This window comes from Nesoenas mayeri, assembly GCF_963082525.1.
Source record: "Nesoenas mayeri genome assembly, chromosome: 3".
Classification (NCBI taxonomy): domain Eukaryota; kingdom Metazoa; phylum Chordata; class Aves; order Columbiformes; family Columbidae; genus Nesoenas; species Nesoenas mayeri.
Window position 1 is genome coordinate 52401842 of NC_137544.1, and position 18251 is coordinate 52420092.

The 18251-nt window shown below is 35.6% G+C and overlaps 1 protein-coding gene across 1 annotated transcript in view; it reads right to left on the reverse strand.

The window, feature by feature from the left end:
- Positions 1 to 18251, reverse strand: part of FAM184A (family with sequence similarity 184 member A) — a gene marked incomplete at both ends in the record, with an annotated part of 74376 nt that overhangs the window by 6020 nt on the left and 50105 nt on the right. Inside the window, 6 exon segments of the mRNA XM_080342089.1 lie at positions 266 to 383; positions 3872 to 4018; positions 4506 to 4690; positions 6821 to 6948; positions 7352 to 7496; positions 8657 to 8872. Of these exon segments, the coding sequence (XP_080198215.1) occupies positions 266 to 383; positions 3872 to 4018; positions 4506 to 4690; positions 6821 to 6948; positions 7352 to 7496; positions 8657 to 8872 (939 nt within the window).

The following is an 18251-nucleotide window of genomic DNA, read 5'->3' on the forward strand; positions in this document are numbered from 1 at the left end:
CTCCAGGACTGGAGATAGGAGACATCTGATCAAGGTCGTAAGGAAATAATTTTTGTAATAGTGTATTATGCTTGATTCTGCAAAACTCTTTGTATCTAACTAGTTTTACTATTATGAGTCACTGGAAACACAGAAATAATGTGCTAAAGAATAGGAATAACACACTAGCACGATAGCTTATTCAAATGCATTTCAAACACTGAGTTAATCATATTAACTTTTTCATCTGTCAAGACATTAAACCAAGAGAGCATAAAATTCTTACAATCAATTTCTTTATAAGTTGGTCCCGCTCTGCAATTAGGTCTTTCAGTTCTGAGATAAGCTGCAAGTCTTCTGGTCTTGATTCTCTGTTTTTATATTTTTCTTCCATTTCTTCTAAACTTTATAGGAAAGAAGAACACCCTGTTTAGCCTGATCCAGTGTTAAATGATGAGTCAATAGTCACATCTTTGATCAGCACAAGAGAGATATCAGGGAATAAAAACAGAAAACTACTTCCTTATCACTGTGAGGTAAATTAATTCTATGTTATCATTCAGCTAGTAAAAAAACCAAACAAACAAAACAAACCAAAACAAAAAAAGCACAACAAAAACCAACAGCAACCATAACCTTTGCTCCAGTAACTAATAATCTGGGCAAAATTCTAAAAACTTAACATCCTTCTTGTGCATGCAGTACTGGGTGTTTGAAAAAAAGGCCTCTTGGAAGACAGACTGAAAACAAGGCATCCAAAACCATAACATGGACAGGACAATTACAGAAGACAGCTAAGATTCAGTTTTAGGTAAAATATAGGGACTACTTTGCATTATATTTAACTTAAATTGTAGAAGCTGACAATTGACTTTCTTGATGAGGAAAACAAACAGTATAATTTTTCTTTTTATAGATGACTACTCTGAACAGATTGATGCTTGTGGTACTGGAGAAACTGGATAGAGACAGACAAGGCTGGCATCGTCTTCCTCTGTTCACGTGGAACATACTGGGACAAAGATATCCAAGAACACTGAAGACTAATAAGGAACTAATTCCTCTCCAGAAAAGCAACTTAGTACCATTAGAGATGAAATAAAGGAATGAGCTGCAAAATAAAAGCAATAACACTTGGATATTAGGATATCTGGATTAAGAGAAAGGTAACAATTGATAAACATTTGAAAAAAATAGAAGGAAATTTGAAATGCCTGGTGGGAAAGCATTAAAGGAGAGAAGTGAAATAAGCCATCTGAGAGAGGAATTGTACGAGTAACTGCATAAATATCCTTGTTTCTTTTTAAAGAACAAGATTTGTTCAACAAATTGAAATGAATGTGTCTCCGAAACATAATGCTCATGATGCTAAACACTGTTATAAAGGAAACTGCTTAAACACTTGTCTCACATATTCAGCCCTCATGTAGATTAGTGAACCAAATTTCAGAACAGATTAAGGAAATTCAAATAAACTGAGTGAAAAAAAATTAAATATTCCCATATAAATCCTGAGAAAAATCCATGAATTTAAGGTGTCTAAGTCAGCTGAAACTTAATTCCACAAGACACATGGAAGAAGACATATTTTCTTCACTTTAGATAAACCTTCTCCCTTCAGAAACAGCTATGTGATTTTTACTTTTGAGTTCCATCTGAAAAAACCGTTCATATTAAATTATATTTATAACCTTCAAATAACCTGTATACAATCTGAGATTATATAATATATTTAGAGAAAACATTATGAATACGAACAATATGACTTTTTATTTGCAGAAAAGGCACTTGACTCAGCAGAACAGAAATCTGCTCAGTTGGCTTAATTTTTGTGTACACATTTTATGCTGGGTTAAGCTAATGTATACACATCCCCAGAGTATAGTATAAAGTTACACACAGCTGTACTTGCAGATTTTTTTTTTTCTAATTTTATTTTCAGATAGTTTGGAGACTTATTTTTTTCTGTGTTTCAAACAGATAATATGTAATTTAAAGACTCTATTTGTAGAGTCTAATTAATGACACCACCTCTCAATTACTGTAAGACAGATTCTCCATTTCATAAAAGTTCACAAGGCCATGCTTTAGGTGAGGCTGAACCTGGAAACACAGAATCACAGAATGTTAGGGATTGGAAGGGACCTCAAGAGATCATCTAGTCCAATCCCCCTACCAGAGCAGGAACACCCAGATGAGGTTACACAGGAATGTGTCCAGGTGGGTTTTGAATGTCTCCAGAGTAAGAGACTTCACAACCCCCCTGGGCAGCCTGTTCCAGTGTTCTGTCACCCTCACTGAGAAGAAGTTTCTTCTCAAATTTAAGTGGATTACCCCTTGTCCTACCGCTGGTTGTCACCAAGAAAAGCCTGGCTCCATCCTCGTGACACTCATCCTTTATATATTTGTAAACATGAATAAGGTCACCCCTCAGTCTCCTCTTCTCCAAGCTAAAGACACCCAGCTCCCTCAGCCTTTCCTCATAAGGGAGATGCTCCACTCCCTTAATAATCTTTGTTGCCCTGCACTGGACTCTCTCCAGCAGTTCCTTGTCCTTCTTGAACTTACTTAAGAAAGCTGCATAAATCTCTTTTGGTTTGGGTGTGTGTGTGTGTGTGTTTTTGGGGGAGGGAGTTACATAGGTTCCTCTTTTGATAGGTCCTCACTTTAGTGTTAGTAGAGAGAGATCACACTCTGAAAGCCAGGTCAGGGCACCCTGGATAATGTTTGCTGTCTTTAGGCCAGTGTCTGCTTCCTCACAGCTGTAAACTGAGCAAGAACCAGGAGTAGGGAACAAACTAAATTCAGAAGATTTCAGGACACTGAAAAACAAACAACTTGATGTCGAGAAGAGTTAGAGTAAACAAGTTCCAAAACCTAGTCTTAGTGGCTGCTCATAGATGTGTTTCTCATACAATATAAATGCAGCAAACAGTAGTTGTTTTTGGTAGTAGTTTTTGGTAGTTCATACCAAAGTTACTGACTGGTAAGTTACCACATTTATCAGGGCACAAGGGTGTGCACGTGGACAATTACAAGGGAGTAAGAACTAGAATTTTCTACCCATCTTATTTGAAGACAATTTCTGATCTCTCAATATGAAGAAATAATTGGATGCATTTGGGCATTATTGCCCATTTTTAATTGATATTTAAAGTTTTCTATTATATACTTAGAAGCATTTTTTTTCCTCTGCCCCAAATCTTTTCTGCTGCAAATACAAATCTCCCAGTGACAACTTTGTGTCAGGAAGCCCTCAATGGGCTGTGAAACCTCAGGCAGAAACTCTGATCAAATGGGTTACCTCACAGACAGAGATGAAGAATGAAGGACTTGGAAGACAGGAGAACACCAGCTGGACGACACACGACTCACACTGTTTCTGCCCAGAGGTGGTCTAACCCCAGGTGGCATTTTGACTTGGAAGCACTCTATGTATTCTGTTATTGTTATGCTCATAGAATCCATTTCAGACACTAATTTTCCTTATGTTTGCATCACTCATGTGCTGTAATCAGACTACTTCATCACAAATCTCGTACTGTTTATAAACTTGCTGAAGAAATTCTTGTGTTCTCAAAAAAGATGTATTAATGTTCGAGAAAAAACATCTAAAATAATGTTTTCTCCAGTTTTCTAAGAACTGCACAGATTTAATATCTTTCCTACTTGAAATTTTTTTGGTCTCAAATCATTAACAATTTATGTCACTAAATTCCTATAAAGCTTATAGAATTGTGCTGCCTAAAGAATGCAAGATGAGGACCCATACTTGATTGAGGTTTTTGGACATCTGCATCTCTGCAATATCTTCAGCAACTTATGGACACCAGAATAAACTATTCACTCAAACGCAGCTACATACAGACTTTTTTAATGCAACAAAACTTACGAAATTTGTAAAGCTGAATTAATTTCCTTGAGCAGCTCTTGGGTCTTATTAAAATCTGCCAGCATGCTTTGTTTCTCTCTGATGTGATCTGCTGTCAAGACATCCAGCTCTTTCTCATGTTTCTTGCTTAAATCTTGCTCATGCATCCTGTTTAATTTATTTTTTGTTAAAAAAAGAGTTATTCTAAAATCAGACTCGTTTGTTCATCATGATTTTCTGCTATGTTTCTAATGGCTTTTACACAATATCAGACAACACAGAAGGAATTACTGATTTATCAAAACCCACTACTTACTGTCCTCGAATCTTCTAGCTTATTTCATGGAAAATGCATCTCCTTTAATGCTTTTTTACATAAACAAACATAATGAATTAAAAAGAAAAAATAAAAATCAACACTTTAGCAGACTGTTACTAAAATGTGCCAAAATGTATCACTGAAATGCAGCTTAACTGTATGGTAATATTCACTAACTTCAATAGTAATGGGCATAATTTTTTCTAATGAAGACTAAGCAATATACAACATCACTTGATTAAGAGGATAAATTAAAAGCTGCAAATGGTAAAATTTCTTAAGTAAAACAATACATGAAATAACACACATTTGAGTTTAGAGTGGAAAAATTCATACCTTATCTGTTGGTTGGATTCACTGCGTATTCTAAGAACTTCTTTCCCTTTAAACTCTAATTCCTTGGTCAATGCACTTATATTTTCATGAAGATGCAGAATCTCTTTGTCTAGTTCAGCTATATGATGGTCTCGGTGTCTCAGTTCATCTTGTAGATCTGATATTCGGCATAAAAATTCTTTCTCCTGTGATATAAGTAGCAGCAACAGAAGAATATTTGCTTTTGGAAAAATAACAGCTGAGCAGAACTATCCATTCAACAGAAATTGTTTTCAGTTTTGGATGCTGACACAAATTATAATTAAAACTGAGGTGTTTTTTAATTGTGGAGAAGTGTGAATAAAGAAGAAACCAAAGTTATGTAACAAACAATTTCCATGTGTGAAAAAATTTTAAACCTGTCATTGCCATCGCCTGTTAAAGTTTGTAAAGTTCATCACATTTTCCTTTTGCCCACACATACAACAAAACACCGGATACTGCCAAGAACCAGGGGCTGGGTATTTAGCATGTTCTACCTCTTCAGCATATGATATAGAGAAACTGTTTTTGCCTTTACAACCCCACACAATGGGACAAAATACCTCAAGATGTATGACCTGCACCAATGAATGTTATGATTCAGAACTTTCCTATCTTATGTATATATAAATATAAGAGTCATAAATATGTCACAGCAGAATACATGCTAAATAGTTTATATAATATCTATATGGAACCCATCCCAATGGTTTTGATAATGACTCTACTTGGTTTGGAAAAAGTCTGTAATAAAATTAACCTTTTTCAGAGTTTTTCATTTCCATCCATTTGACTTCTTACAGTTTCACAGTAATTTATGACCATATAGTTTGCACAGATAGAAAATCAGCAGTATTTCAAAGTAGTTTTATGTATAATTGTGTTTTGTGCCTTCATACATCCAGGAAATACAATTCTACCCTAATGCACAGATTTTATAGTACATCTTTAAGAACAGACCTTTCCATAGGAAGGTAGAGAGTTATTTGTAAAGATTATATTAAAGTTATTAGAAAAAGCAGTGGAAAAATTTTATCTACATATTTAAATATTCCAAAAATTAGTTCAGACCTCTCTGCATCTGGTTCCACTCTGATCCTGTGAACTGACGAGCATTCTAACCCAGGAAAACACAATTAATTGCTTTGCCCTCAGTACAACTAAAGCTCGTGCTTAGCACATCATTATACTGAGGCCAAAAGTACATGGCATTTGCTTGGATCAAACGCTTGCACTTGTACTTGTACTTTTAACTTTTTTTTCCTGATGTCCCCTTTGGGTGTCTCTCTTTGTGCTTAAACAACACAGGACTGAAACTACATCCTCCTAAATCCTGCATGTTGTCATCCCCTGCTGACAGCACCACATTTTTGCCTCTAGTGTTGACACTTTCCAATCAGCAAGGAAGCAAAAAAGGGCTTATCTTTGAGTGTCTGTGGTTTTGTGTAGAGGCCATATCCAACTAAACCTGTTTCCTCTCTTAATACATTTCTAAAACCACTCCACCTACTTGCTGCTGGACTATCAGTAAACCAGTTCTGAAAACTCTACTGCATAGGCAAATCAAGAAGTAATTTTTTGGTCCTGTTATTTCCAGGAGTCTGGCTTCCTTTCAATAGAGATCAAGCTTTGAATTTTTAGTTACTACTGGAAGAAGTGATTGTGTATAAAGTGAAAAATGGAAGATAAAAGTGAATGAATTAGTTTGCTGTTGAAAGTAGAAGTAGTCCATACTGGCTTTGGTTTAGGCAGTTTTAGTTTTGGATGTGTTCTTTTAAGAAAGAGTTGCAAGCTGTTATAGCGTCTTCTCTGCTTTCTTTAGATTCTAATTTATCTTTTCCAATTTGACTCCTGAAAACAAAAGATACTAAGCTACTTCTTCAGTTTGAAGCAATCACTTGGTTTTAAGCAACCACTTCTTCACCGTACTACTTAGGCTTTGGAAAGAAACAGCTTTTTCCTTTTTAAGTCCTGCTGGCAGCTGAGGACGAGTAGAACTTTGCGAGAATTGGCGCTTTCCTCCCACGGCAAGCCAGTGCGCTCCCAGACAGCTGCACAATTCCGAGAGGAAACTGCCCCAATATGGGAGCCTTTACCAGGCTACAAATGCAGCTTGTTGAAGAAAAAGCTAAGCAAGGACATTTAGGTAAACTGGCAGAGATGCATTATCTGCTGGTGTGGGCTGACTTGGAAGGATTGTGTGTTTGTTGTTCACAACAGTTTTTGCCTCCAGCTAAGAGAAAACGAACATCGGTGACGCAATTTTACAGTCAGCTGCCGGCAGCGTTGCCTACCTGTCGCCTGCCAAGTTCTATGCTTCTTTCCAGCTCCATTTTGGCAGCCACCAGTTCTTGTTGATGGTTGTGCCTTAGCTGGTCAATTGCTGCTGCATGTTGGTGATTTAGCTCTGAGCGCAAGGAAGCTGGTTACCGTGAACAAAAAGAAAAGTTTGTTTTGCCAGTGTTTACATTAATTAACAATAACAGTCCAGCTCTGTCAAGTATCACTGCTTACCTAATACACACTGTTTACATCAGCTAAGCAACTGTCCCATCATTCTATTCCTGTTACTTTCTGAAATATTCTCTACCACGAAACTTGGTCATCTACTCTTTCCAAAAAAGCTTACGGGTAACATTTTTCAAAAGTGAACAGTTTGGGCTTACCTGTTAAAGCACATACTGACTTTCAGAGGAACAATTATGGCAACACTGAATGACTCTGAGATAGGCTACGGTGTTATAATACACACACACACACATAAATACGTGTGCATGTATATTTATGTGAGCAGAAATAATGTTGCAAATTTGAAAACAGTATACCTAACATAGCTTTTCCTTCATCCTCCAGCTCAAATCGTAGAGTCTGAAGTTCCTGTTCCATCTCCAATTTGAAACCTTCCATGGCTTGTTTATGTGTTTCTTTCAGTGCATGAAGTTCTTCTGAGTGCTTCTGTTGTAAACGTTCCTCTAATTCCTATGAAATCCAAATTAACAAAATTTATTCTATACCAGCTTAGGGAATTTATGAAATATTAAACAATAAACAACTGGCAACAAAAGCAGGCATTGGCATACCCTAGAATTATTAAAAATGCACTAATATTGCTCATATTTTCTTCTCTCCATAAGTTATCCTACTACTAGACTTTTTCCTTTCAGTGGCTGATGGTTATCAAGATTACCTGTGCACAAATTCCTGTTCCACCCACAGTTGTAGAAGAAGAGGAAAAAAAAACAGTCTATGGATACATTTACAATAGCAAACAATGTGATACGGTGCAGATCCACAGATGGGTCTAGTGTGCACACAATACACACATTTGGGGATTTTTGCTCCCTGTTGACACCCATGTTTACTCCCTGTTGAAGTACGTGAAGCATAAAAGTTCCTGGTGCACATCTTCTAGTTTCATTTTGAACAAAAGGAATCCACCTTGAGTGCTTCAAGACCAGATTTGATGTGAACCAGAATACATTAAGTGGGGACAACCGGAAAACTGATTGCAAAGGTACGGTCTAGATCTGAACTTAAAAAAACCTTAAGACACACACCCTATTAAGTACCACGCATTGCCAAAATTTCAATTTTAAAATGGGTTTAGTCAAGATTTTTTAAAAAAGATCATGGGTGTGACATTGTTCTAGACATGACAATTGTCTTGCAAGTCACACAACATAGTTTATACAATTTTTAACATGATGAAAATACAAGAGACATTACAAAAATCAGTCAATTGATGGGAAATATCAGAAAACATACAAAGTTAGGTAACTATAATGGAAAAATACAGATAAACCTATTCCAAATCAAAACCAGAATATAACGTTATGGATAACAATGTCAAACTACTGTAAAGAAATTTGTGTGTTGATAATAATTCTACCTATATGTACACCTATATATAGTGGTAGAGTATAAAGCAAGACATGAAACAATGCTAGTATTAGAGATTATTTTCTATATGTCTTAATCAGATTTAATTGGATAAAAACATCACTATAAGATTTCAGCTGAAAAAGAAATTTAGTAGTTATGGAGATACTATTCTTTACTAATTCCAACTGTGCACATTAATTGCAAAAAAGACAACATTCTTTATATACTTTGAAATATCTATATGTACATGCCTTTTGTTCTTGCTCTTTTGTTTCTTCCATGTTTTGAAAGGCAAGGATATGGGCTTCCTGAAGTGACTTATGCCTTTGTTGATGCTCCTCTTCTAATTCCTGGATCTCCTGCGTCAGCCTCTGCCGCTCCTGACTGAACTGGGCTTGTAGCTGTTGCAAAGAGCTCTGAGACTGGGAAAGCTGCATCTCCAGATTCTGCTTCAGTAAGGAGATCTAACCCACAACAGAACAGCAAATATCCATTAGTCATTCGTAATAACATCAACTCTGAAAAAAACATTCAAAAGAAGAAAACACATGAAACTTTAAAGCCAGAACATTAACTAAAAGAGAGACAAGCAATGTCCTCCATCTACTGAATCTGTGGTTAATATTATATCTCAGAGATACAGTAATTACATTTAAATAGTTTCACAGGGGTTCTCACATCTGTCAGTTCATACTACAGCACTAACTATTACACAATTTTTCATGGCCAAATTAGCAAAATTTACTTCTAGGTTTTGTATGAAGATCAATAAAAATGACACTATCAAGGTCTGAAATCAAACACTTGATTGTTAAAATAAACCATTCTTTAGGGGAATAGCAGGTGATAGGGGAGGAAAGCCTGTGACATCTAGATTGCTGGATTTTTGTATCTTTTTATATGATATAGAGCTAGCTTACTGGTATTTTTATCATTTAAAAATGTGGTAACATACCACTCTATATCACTAAAAAAAGCTACCTTGACGGATTCCTCTCCCAATGCCTCAATGTGAGTCACAAATACACATCATCTTAGGAATGCCTGGTTTTACAAATGATGCTTTTCATCCAACAAGCACTTTAATACATAAGAGTACAATGTACTCCTTGAAAAAGTCCCATTTTCTTTTTATAATAACTTTTGTTCTTCACATCAAACAGCATCTTTTCAGACCAAAAATGCTAAACCTGTATTCCCTTTAGAGCATAACAAGAGAGATGTATCCTCCAATTCTGGGAACAAGATTTAACCACTACCACCACCAACAAAAATAATTTCACTACAGTGACTCAAAGGAAGGAAAAAATCAAATTTCCACATGACAAATGATTTGAATCAGTAGGATATTTTTCAAGTCTCACAGCATTACATAAAATTGAATTAGAAATGAAAGCCTGATAGTGTCATTTGATTCAGCATATCTTAAAATCTATTACAACAAATTCATAACGACATTGCACATCACTTTATTGATTTACAGAACATTAAAACCCACCACTTAACAGAAAATTAATAGCAGCGTTCCAAGGACAACTTGCAGCATAAACAATATTGTTGAATATGTGTTGTGGTGTTTGTTTTGTGTGTGTTTGTTTTCAGAAGGACACAGCTTAAGCAGATTTGAAAGAAAAAAAAGCTGCATTTAAAGTAAAATCAGCACTAAAACAAAACAAGCAAATTAATTTGAATGAAATGACCATGGCTCATCGCATTTCAAATTCATCAAGTCTTTGTGTCTGGGCATATATATTCTACCTTCTACGGGTATCTACTGTATCAACAGTATTTTACTTCAGATGCATTTGAAGAAGATTAGCTATAATTGAAGGAGTATAGTCAGGGCCTACGCTGCATTCTGTAATCTGAATGATACATGTAAAAGCTTTTACTGAGTACATGAAATATAAATGTCACATACAAATTGCACAATGTTAGACCAAAGTTTTGTCTAATCTCCTGCCTCCAGAAATGGCCAACCCTGGCCAACCAGGGAAAAATACAAGGCCAAGGCATACAGGTAAAGATCTTGAGACCCAAGTCTTCCATCACCCAGCAATCTTTCTTAAACCAGAAGACATATTTGGGGACAAATTTATGGAAGAAAAGTCCATTAAGTACAACCACTATCTGAATCCATGTAAGCTTTTACAATCCACAATATCCTGTGGCAAGTTCTAGATCTTTAACAGACGTGCCAGCGTCTGTGTCAGTGTCATGGAAAGGAGTCAAAATAAATTCCCTTTTCATTTACTCTATTCTCTGCATATTTCTGTATATTCTCCATCATATCCCCCCTTACAGTCTTTTCCAGGCTAAGCAGTTTTTGCTTAATGAGTCACTCTTTGTATGAAAGCTATTTCATATGTATCATCACACTTCTACTTTTCTCTCTTTTCTGCTATTTTTTTTTAAGTTTAGGAGACCAAAACAGCATAAGATGAGAGTAAACTCTGATTTTATATAGTGGCATGGTTTTATATGTTGTGTTCTCTGCTTCCCTTCTGTATCTGTAATGTTTTATTTGCTTTTGTGACTGTTACTGAACACTGAGCTGATCTTTTAATGGAATTATATATCATGATCCCCAAATCTACTCTCTAGTTGTAAGAGGTCAAGGTAAGGTTCTTCATTTTATTAAAGGAAAAAAAAAATTTTGTTTTTTTCCCTTATATGTCATTTTGCATTTATCTACACTGAATTTCATCTGCCATTTTATTGCCAAGTCCCTTGGCTTTTTACAGCTATTCTATAATTCTTCAGCCTGTCTCTGTCCTTCCCACCTTGAATAACTTTTTATAAGCTGCAGACTTTCCCACCTTACTTATTCATAAACAACCTGCAGAAGAAAGTATGTAACTCCGCTGGTACCTTCACTGTGGTAACAATGCGTTTAATATGTATCTTTCAACCAGCTACTTATCTATACAAAAACTTCCCTCTGGTTTGGTGGAGTTGTAGTTTGCTCAGAAGCCCCACAACTTCTCTAGCACAGGCCAAAGGCAAAACAGTTTTCTTTTAATTTCTTTCTTGGAAATGCAGAAAACATTTTAACTGAGATGACCAAGAGAAGTCTGCCATCTACCCAGGAAGCCACCTTCTCAAGAGTAGTTCATATTTCTACCAGATTAAAGTGACTGCAAAATCACAGCCTGGAATGAGTCAGTATCTGGAGATGCCTATTTGCATCAATAGACAGTGCAGAAAATAAAGGACAATGAGGATTAAGTGATTCTAACAACCAAGTCAGATTAGTAATAGTAATATTTTTCTAATAGTAATACTCTTCTAATAGTAATATTTTTTGTTGTTGTTGAAAGTACATCTAATATTAAAAATCTGAGTTCTTTTTAGAAGAGTACCTAATTTAAAACATTATTTTGATTATTCTGTACATATACTGATATCATTAAAAGCACATTTTTGAAAACATTAGTGCCTCCCCTTGCATGTCTTCGAAGTGTCCCTTCTATATACTCCCCTAGAGAGGATCCCAAAAAAACCCAGCTCTAAACACTATTCTCAGAACTTGCAATACTTTCATTCAAGGTTTTCAGCACATTAAAAATACTGGTAAGAATTTCTAAAGTAATAAAATAGAAATAATACTTCAGCTACAATTAAAACTTGCACTGCAAATTGTAATACAGCATCAACCACATGCTTTGTGGAAAGCTCCGCCATACACACTTGCACTGCCCACAAGCTCGCTTGCTTTAACAATCACGTAAAACGCTGCTTATACTATGACCATGTATGTAGTGTTTGATGTCCGGTGATATATACATTTACATGGATGAATGGATGAAGTACACAAGCTTTCAATAACTAGCAGCAAATGTTCTCCTCTCAAATACGACCAGGTATTGTATTTCACAGGCTAAAGCTCTATAGCAGCACTACAGAAAATGCAGATTTATTAGCGCAAACATGCCCTGGTTACAAGCTGTAAGTGCAAATCACTTACATTGCTGATAGATTTATGTAAAGCTTCACCGAGACAGTGCCGCTATGAAGAAAAGATCACAGGAATAAAGGGAAACATTCAGAAATCAACTAAGTAAAAGAAAAAGGGATAAGGAAGGGAAAGTAAAACATAAAACATTAATTATAACTTGATCAGGGAAAAATAAGTTGAAAACTATCTGGAAAAAATACAAATATGTTGCTTTGACTTAGTATACACTAAACAGAGTGATGTGTTTTCCTGTGTTATGCTTTGAAAGTCCAGGACAGCATTAACTTTTCAACATAACGTACTCATAATATACTCATGTACTAGGCAGCTGAACACTTCTGAAATTACTCAGCTATTTTCTCCTTTATGACAACTAATTTCAGGAAGAAATCATTAGGTACAGCAATTTGCATTACTATTAGAAAAGACGTTACATGAGGACTCAATCGACAGTCAGCTGTGTCTCTGAAATATCACAAACATATTAAAGACATAATATTAAAGATCAAATTCCAATGCTAAAGGGCAGAAAACAGGTTTAGTCTGTAACAAAAATGTACTTTTATTAAAATACTTTTTTTTTCTTCAAATTTAAAACAAGATGGGTACATGAGACTCTTCCTGAAAGTCCAGAGAGAAAAAAAATGACTTAATGTACCATTTACACAAGTGTTGATTGTTAATGAAAAGCAAAAAATAAAAACATATTGCAAACTAAATGTTACATATGAAATACTATTGATCATACAAACCACACCTATGTGTTTTTACATATATATGAATGGTGTAGCTAGACACACACATACACACACGCAATAGAGCTGTCAGAAATGAAGTGAGAGCAATTTCAAATTCAGCACAACCAATTTCCCCTTTTGGCAAAGGTCAGTCAAGACGACACCCTTCTCCAGGAGACAGCAGGTATTTGGACACCAGCTTGAAAGCCTATAGTTGGGAACTTTCAAATAGTATTTTGTCAAATTACAAAAGGAGAAAACTACTATTCATTCTCCTGAATGGTGAGGCACGACATAAAAATACGTTGTGGAATATCCAGAATTATCTCATTAAAACTGTTAAGAGTTACAAGCCACAATTTTCTACTCAAGGGCATCACACTAGAAGGCATCACGCTAGGAGGCATCACAGTGGCACCTAACAGCTCCGATTTCAATGCTGGATTTTGACGGTGCCAATCTGAACAAATCCACATATTTTTTCTGTGCTTCCTTTCCCATGTGTCTGGTTTGTTTAGGTGGGGAGCTATTAAGAGCAGGGATGATTTTTTTCTAAATATATGTTTAGATTTTAGAATGTTTGGGACTTAATTTAGACTGATTTATCTAGGCATCGCAGTAGTACAACTAAGAAATATCTAAAACGTATATTTACATATAACAGAAAGGTCAGTAATGTTCTACACTGAAAAGAAACTCCTAGTAAAAATATTTTGTGGGAGCTATATTCTGAGGTCTACACCATTAAAAAGACCTTTTACAAAAGTTACCCCCTGCTGCCTCCAGAATAACAAATTTCTTTCACCAAGAAGAAACTGGTCTTGCTCTGCTGTCAAACTGATCTTATAACTAAAAGTAGTAAGATGGGCTAACTGTTTTAATACATCTGATTTCACCAAGTTTAAAATTTTTCCAGAGATCTGGAAAACAAATGTAAGAAAAATGAACTTTTGATGAAAGCTGTGGACTAAAAGTCTCCAGTTAAGTTCAGCACTCAGATTTATCACAGATTTCTTAGGCTACTTCATTCAAAACAATCTTTCCGCAAACCACATTTCCTGATTATCCACTAGCACAATAATTAACTTGTGCGAAAAAAATTAACTATTTAATGCTCAGATTTTACAGTGGCAAAACAATATGCACAGACAAAAAAAAAGAAGTCTTTTTTTTTTAATAAAGTTGAACTTCTATACTTGACATTCCTACATGTTCCAAAAAGACATACAGCAAGGTTAAATATATAGTAAACATAGATTATTTATTTTTAACAATACCTGAAATACACAAATACTTTATAAATTTGGAAGTCTAAACATCATATCAGTACTCAAAAGCATTTAAGAGAGCTAGCTAAACATCAGTCCTTGAAAAAAGACTGGAAAAGATGATGTAAGAGTCAACCAAGGAAGTCTTCAAGTGTGAGAACAAGATGATTTTCAGTCAACAGTGGAATAAAGGCATGCTAAAGAAAACCTCATTTCTTGCTTTGACAGCACTTGAAACTTGGACAATAAATGCTCCCGTATAGAAATAATACTGAGGAGGACTTTAATAGTATTCAATTTATTATCACATGAGATTTTGATCAAAATATGTGTGCTCATACAATATTGCTGGTATTTTAAAAGATTAAAACCAACTTACTTTATCTCAAACACTGCTAGCAGTGAATCATCACTGAAATCAAACAGAGATTCACCAGGATTAATACTAAACCTGACCACAATTCTTTTTTTTCATTGTTTATTCCATAGTATAATTTTCATAAAATACATCCATGATAGAATAGTAAATTCAAATTATTTAGGCTAGCTACTTGGTATGGGGATTAATTTCATCAAAATGTGGAGCAATATAATAAAAAATGCAGCTTCATATTGAAAAGAATGCAGGACACATTCTGAATGGAGAACTCAAAAATATGTCTGATTGAAGTATTATTAAGAAATTCCATGAAAATTCAAAACCTCCTCACCACTTCTTCCACAGCCAGGTCTGTGATCTGGGGAAAAAGCGATGAGAAGCAAAAAGAATGCAGGCATAATTATTATTTGTAATATATTATTTCTATGCTGGGGAGAAATGATGCGAAAAAAGGGAGAATGCGGGTTTAGCTATCACTTTATTTCTACATGTTGGAATTCAAGATTATTGGTTTGTAATATTATTGTGGTATGAGAAACCCTTGCTCAGTTCTCTTTGAAATTAGGTTTCACTGATATAGGATGTACAAACAAACCGATTTGTTTCTTGGAAGTCCAGGAACTTCTGAAAATACATCTTTATTTGGTATATATGTATTAGTGTATTAGCTAGCCTGCTTTCACTTGATTTTGCTGTCTCATTTTTCAGCAGAAGTATTGTCTTCTCCACCTTCAGCATATGTACAGCTACGCCTTAGATGGAACTTCCTAATTACCCAGAGGAACAGCAAAGAGGTTGTTGTATCTTTAGAACTCACTGATCAGGCTACAGAGTGGAACTGAAAGACCTTTCACACAAGAAATGGGAAAAGATTTGTGTTCCCACCTTTCTTTCCACATCTCTTCTAAAAGAGCTGAGTTTTCAATTTGGTTGGTCCAACTTGTGTTGTAGTAAAGCATAGATTTAGAGATCTGGAACTATTCAAGCTTTGGGTTTGCTTACTGTAATGCACAGCTGCTGATGTTCTTGTTATGGTAGATGCCCCATCCCTGGAAACATTCAAGGCCAGGCTGGACAGGGCTCTGAGCAACCTGATATAGTTGAAGATGTCCCTGCTCATGGCAGGGGGTTGGACCTTTGAAGGTCCCTTCCAACCCAAACTATTCTATGATTCTATGACTGTCACAGGGGCCACACTTGTGATCAAATGGTGTCATTTTCTTCAAGAAGGGAATTGACTGCACCACTGACATTTTCACATTGCCATTCATTTGCACTGTTTCCTGCAGGATGTTAGTTTATTGGATGCATGGAAGTTCTCTCATTTCATTGTTTTTCTCGGCTAAAAATTACTTTTAAGCAGATTGCAAAGCTTGACACTGAATTTCAACATCAGTCTTTAAGATCAGTTATGAAACACTTTTTCTCATTGATATTTCATGTTAAATTGTGTCAAGATCTGACTTTGGCATACAGTCTACAGAGTTTTCAAAATACTGCTGGCAACAGAAATTCTTGTGTAATACCTGAGACCCTTAACCAGGGAAGAACCAACTTTATCTGTGGTGTCAAAGGTGATGCAGATTGCTATGCAATCTCATTTTAAGAATAACCTCCAACAGATACTGCTAACGTGACTGCAGAACAAAACCTGTGTGCACCCATCAGATGTTAGTAAAAGAAACTGGTTTCTGAGGTGTCTACTGAAAAAGCTAAAGGGACCTTTGGCATAAGTCCATTTTATCCAGCTAGTAACAGCAACCACCCCAAAACTCTCCCTTGAGGGAAGTTGTTGGTTTGAAGAGAAATACTGATCTGTCAGCAGATGCACTGTCTGGCTGCACAGTGCTTACGCGACAGATGACTCTGCAGAGACTTGGAAAGCAGCTGTTTGCTACTACAACATTTTGTACTTGGCTTGAGGCTTGTGACATGTCAGGAATGGAAGAGCTGCAAAGTTTGCCCTCTCTGACTGGTAAGAAAAAGCAGCATTTAGAGCCTCTTCTCTCTCTCTCAAAACCCAAGAGTTTTCTGAAGGCATTCTGAAAACTTACAACCTTCTCTGAGATCTAACTGGTCCCGATTTCCCCCTGCTTCTGTGGTAACCCTGAGTGAAGGTGCTGTGCCCAGGCTATCACAAGGTGGGATACTTATCCTGTTTCTTTAAAAAGATGGAGCTCTTTTCCAGTTGTGGGAACCCATCAAACTGCTAGGTAAAATGCCTAGGTATATTGACATATTTTTACCTGTCTCAATTTTGTATTATACACTTTTAATCTGACAAACTGCAGGTTCAGTTGTCAGGGGATAAAAAGAATCATTTCTATCTCCTGATAATTTTAAAAGTTTTTGGAATGGTACTAGAGCTTCATTTCATTTTACAAATTTGTTACAATGCTGTCAGGATTTTAAAGACTACATACACATCTTGGCTAATCCTTCCTGGAGCACAGAGGTACCTGTCGAGAAGTGTTCTTAATCTAGAATTTTATTAATCTACTGGATTTCACACAAATTTTGCCCCACCTAATAATTTCTCTCTCATTCCTCTCAGGGTCCACTGTTTTAACTGGTTTTGAACCCATGCAAAAGCTACCTGAGCAACTATCTTCTGCAGCAAAGAGGCTGAGGGCAGTGTTTTAAAAACTAGATTCTTGCCAGAGTCTTTATCTTACATTTAAGGGAAAAGCACATACAGATATAGGACTAAAATTTTATTTGGGGAATGGTATTACTGTTGGATTTGGCTTATACTTCTGTTTATGAGTTTTGGAAGTGTAAACATAACTCCAAATATCAAATGAAACTCTTTTCTAATTTATGTACGATTAACTATGTATTGTACTAAAAATATAATGTTCTTTTCATTCATTGACAGGTAGAATTGAAGAGTCTTTTAGTCTCCTCCTGATTTACTAACTCAAACACTGCCAAACAAAAATTGGCAATATTAAATAATGATTAGAAGTTTACAATAAGATAGAAAAGTTTCTTTGGATAGGAAGATATCATAATTTCAAACATCAGTCTAGATGTATTTTTAAATTTAATTAAACACAACACCATAAGAGAAAGAATTAAATGAAGAAGAAACCAAAAGAGATGAAAAAGTCCAGTAACACATTTATTCTTTAACAGAGCAACTAAGTTAACATTTGTTAGTATTCCTACCGTATCTCACTGAAAATACTTCAAAAACTCTGATTTGTTCTTCTGTTGCCTTTGTTTGTTTGCATTGCTGAGTAGCTCTTAATTGTAAATGATCTTTAATGAATTTCCTCTGTTACATTCAGAATCTTTTAAATTAAGAGTAAAATAAAGAGAGCACAGTATGGGCTGAATGGGCTCACCATAACTAAAAGCTCAGAAGAAGAGATAGTACAGCTGGATCTTAAGCATTTGTTCTCAAGTTCAAGCTTCAGACAAAACTATAATGACCAATCTGCATATAATAAATGTGCTAACCAATCTTCAGGATCACATCTCTGCATAGAACAGGGA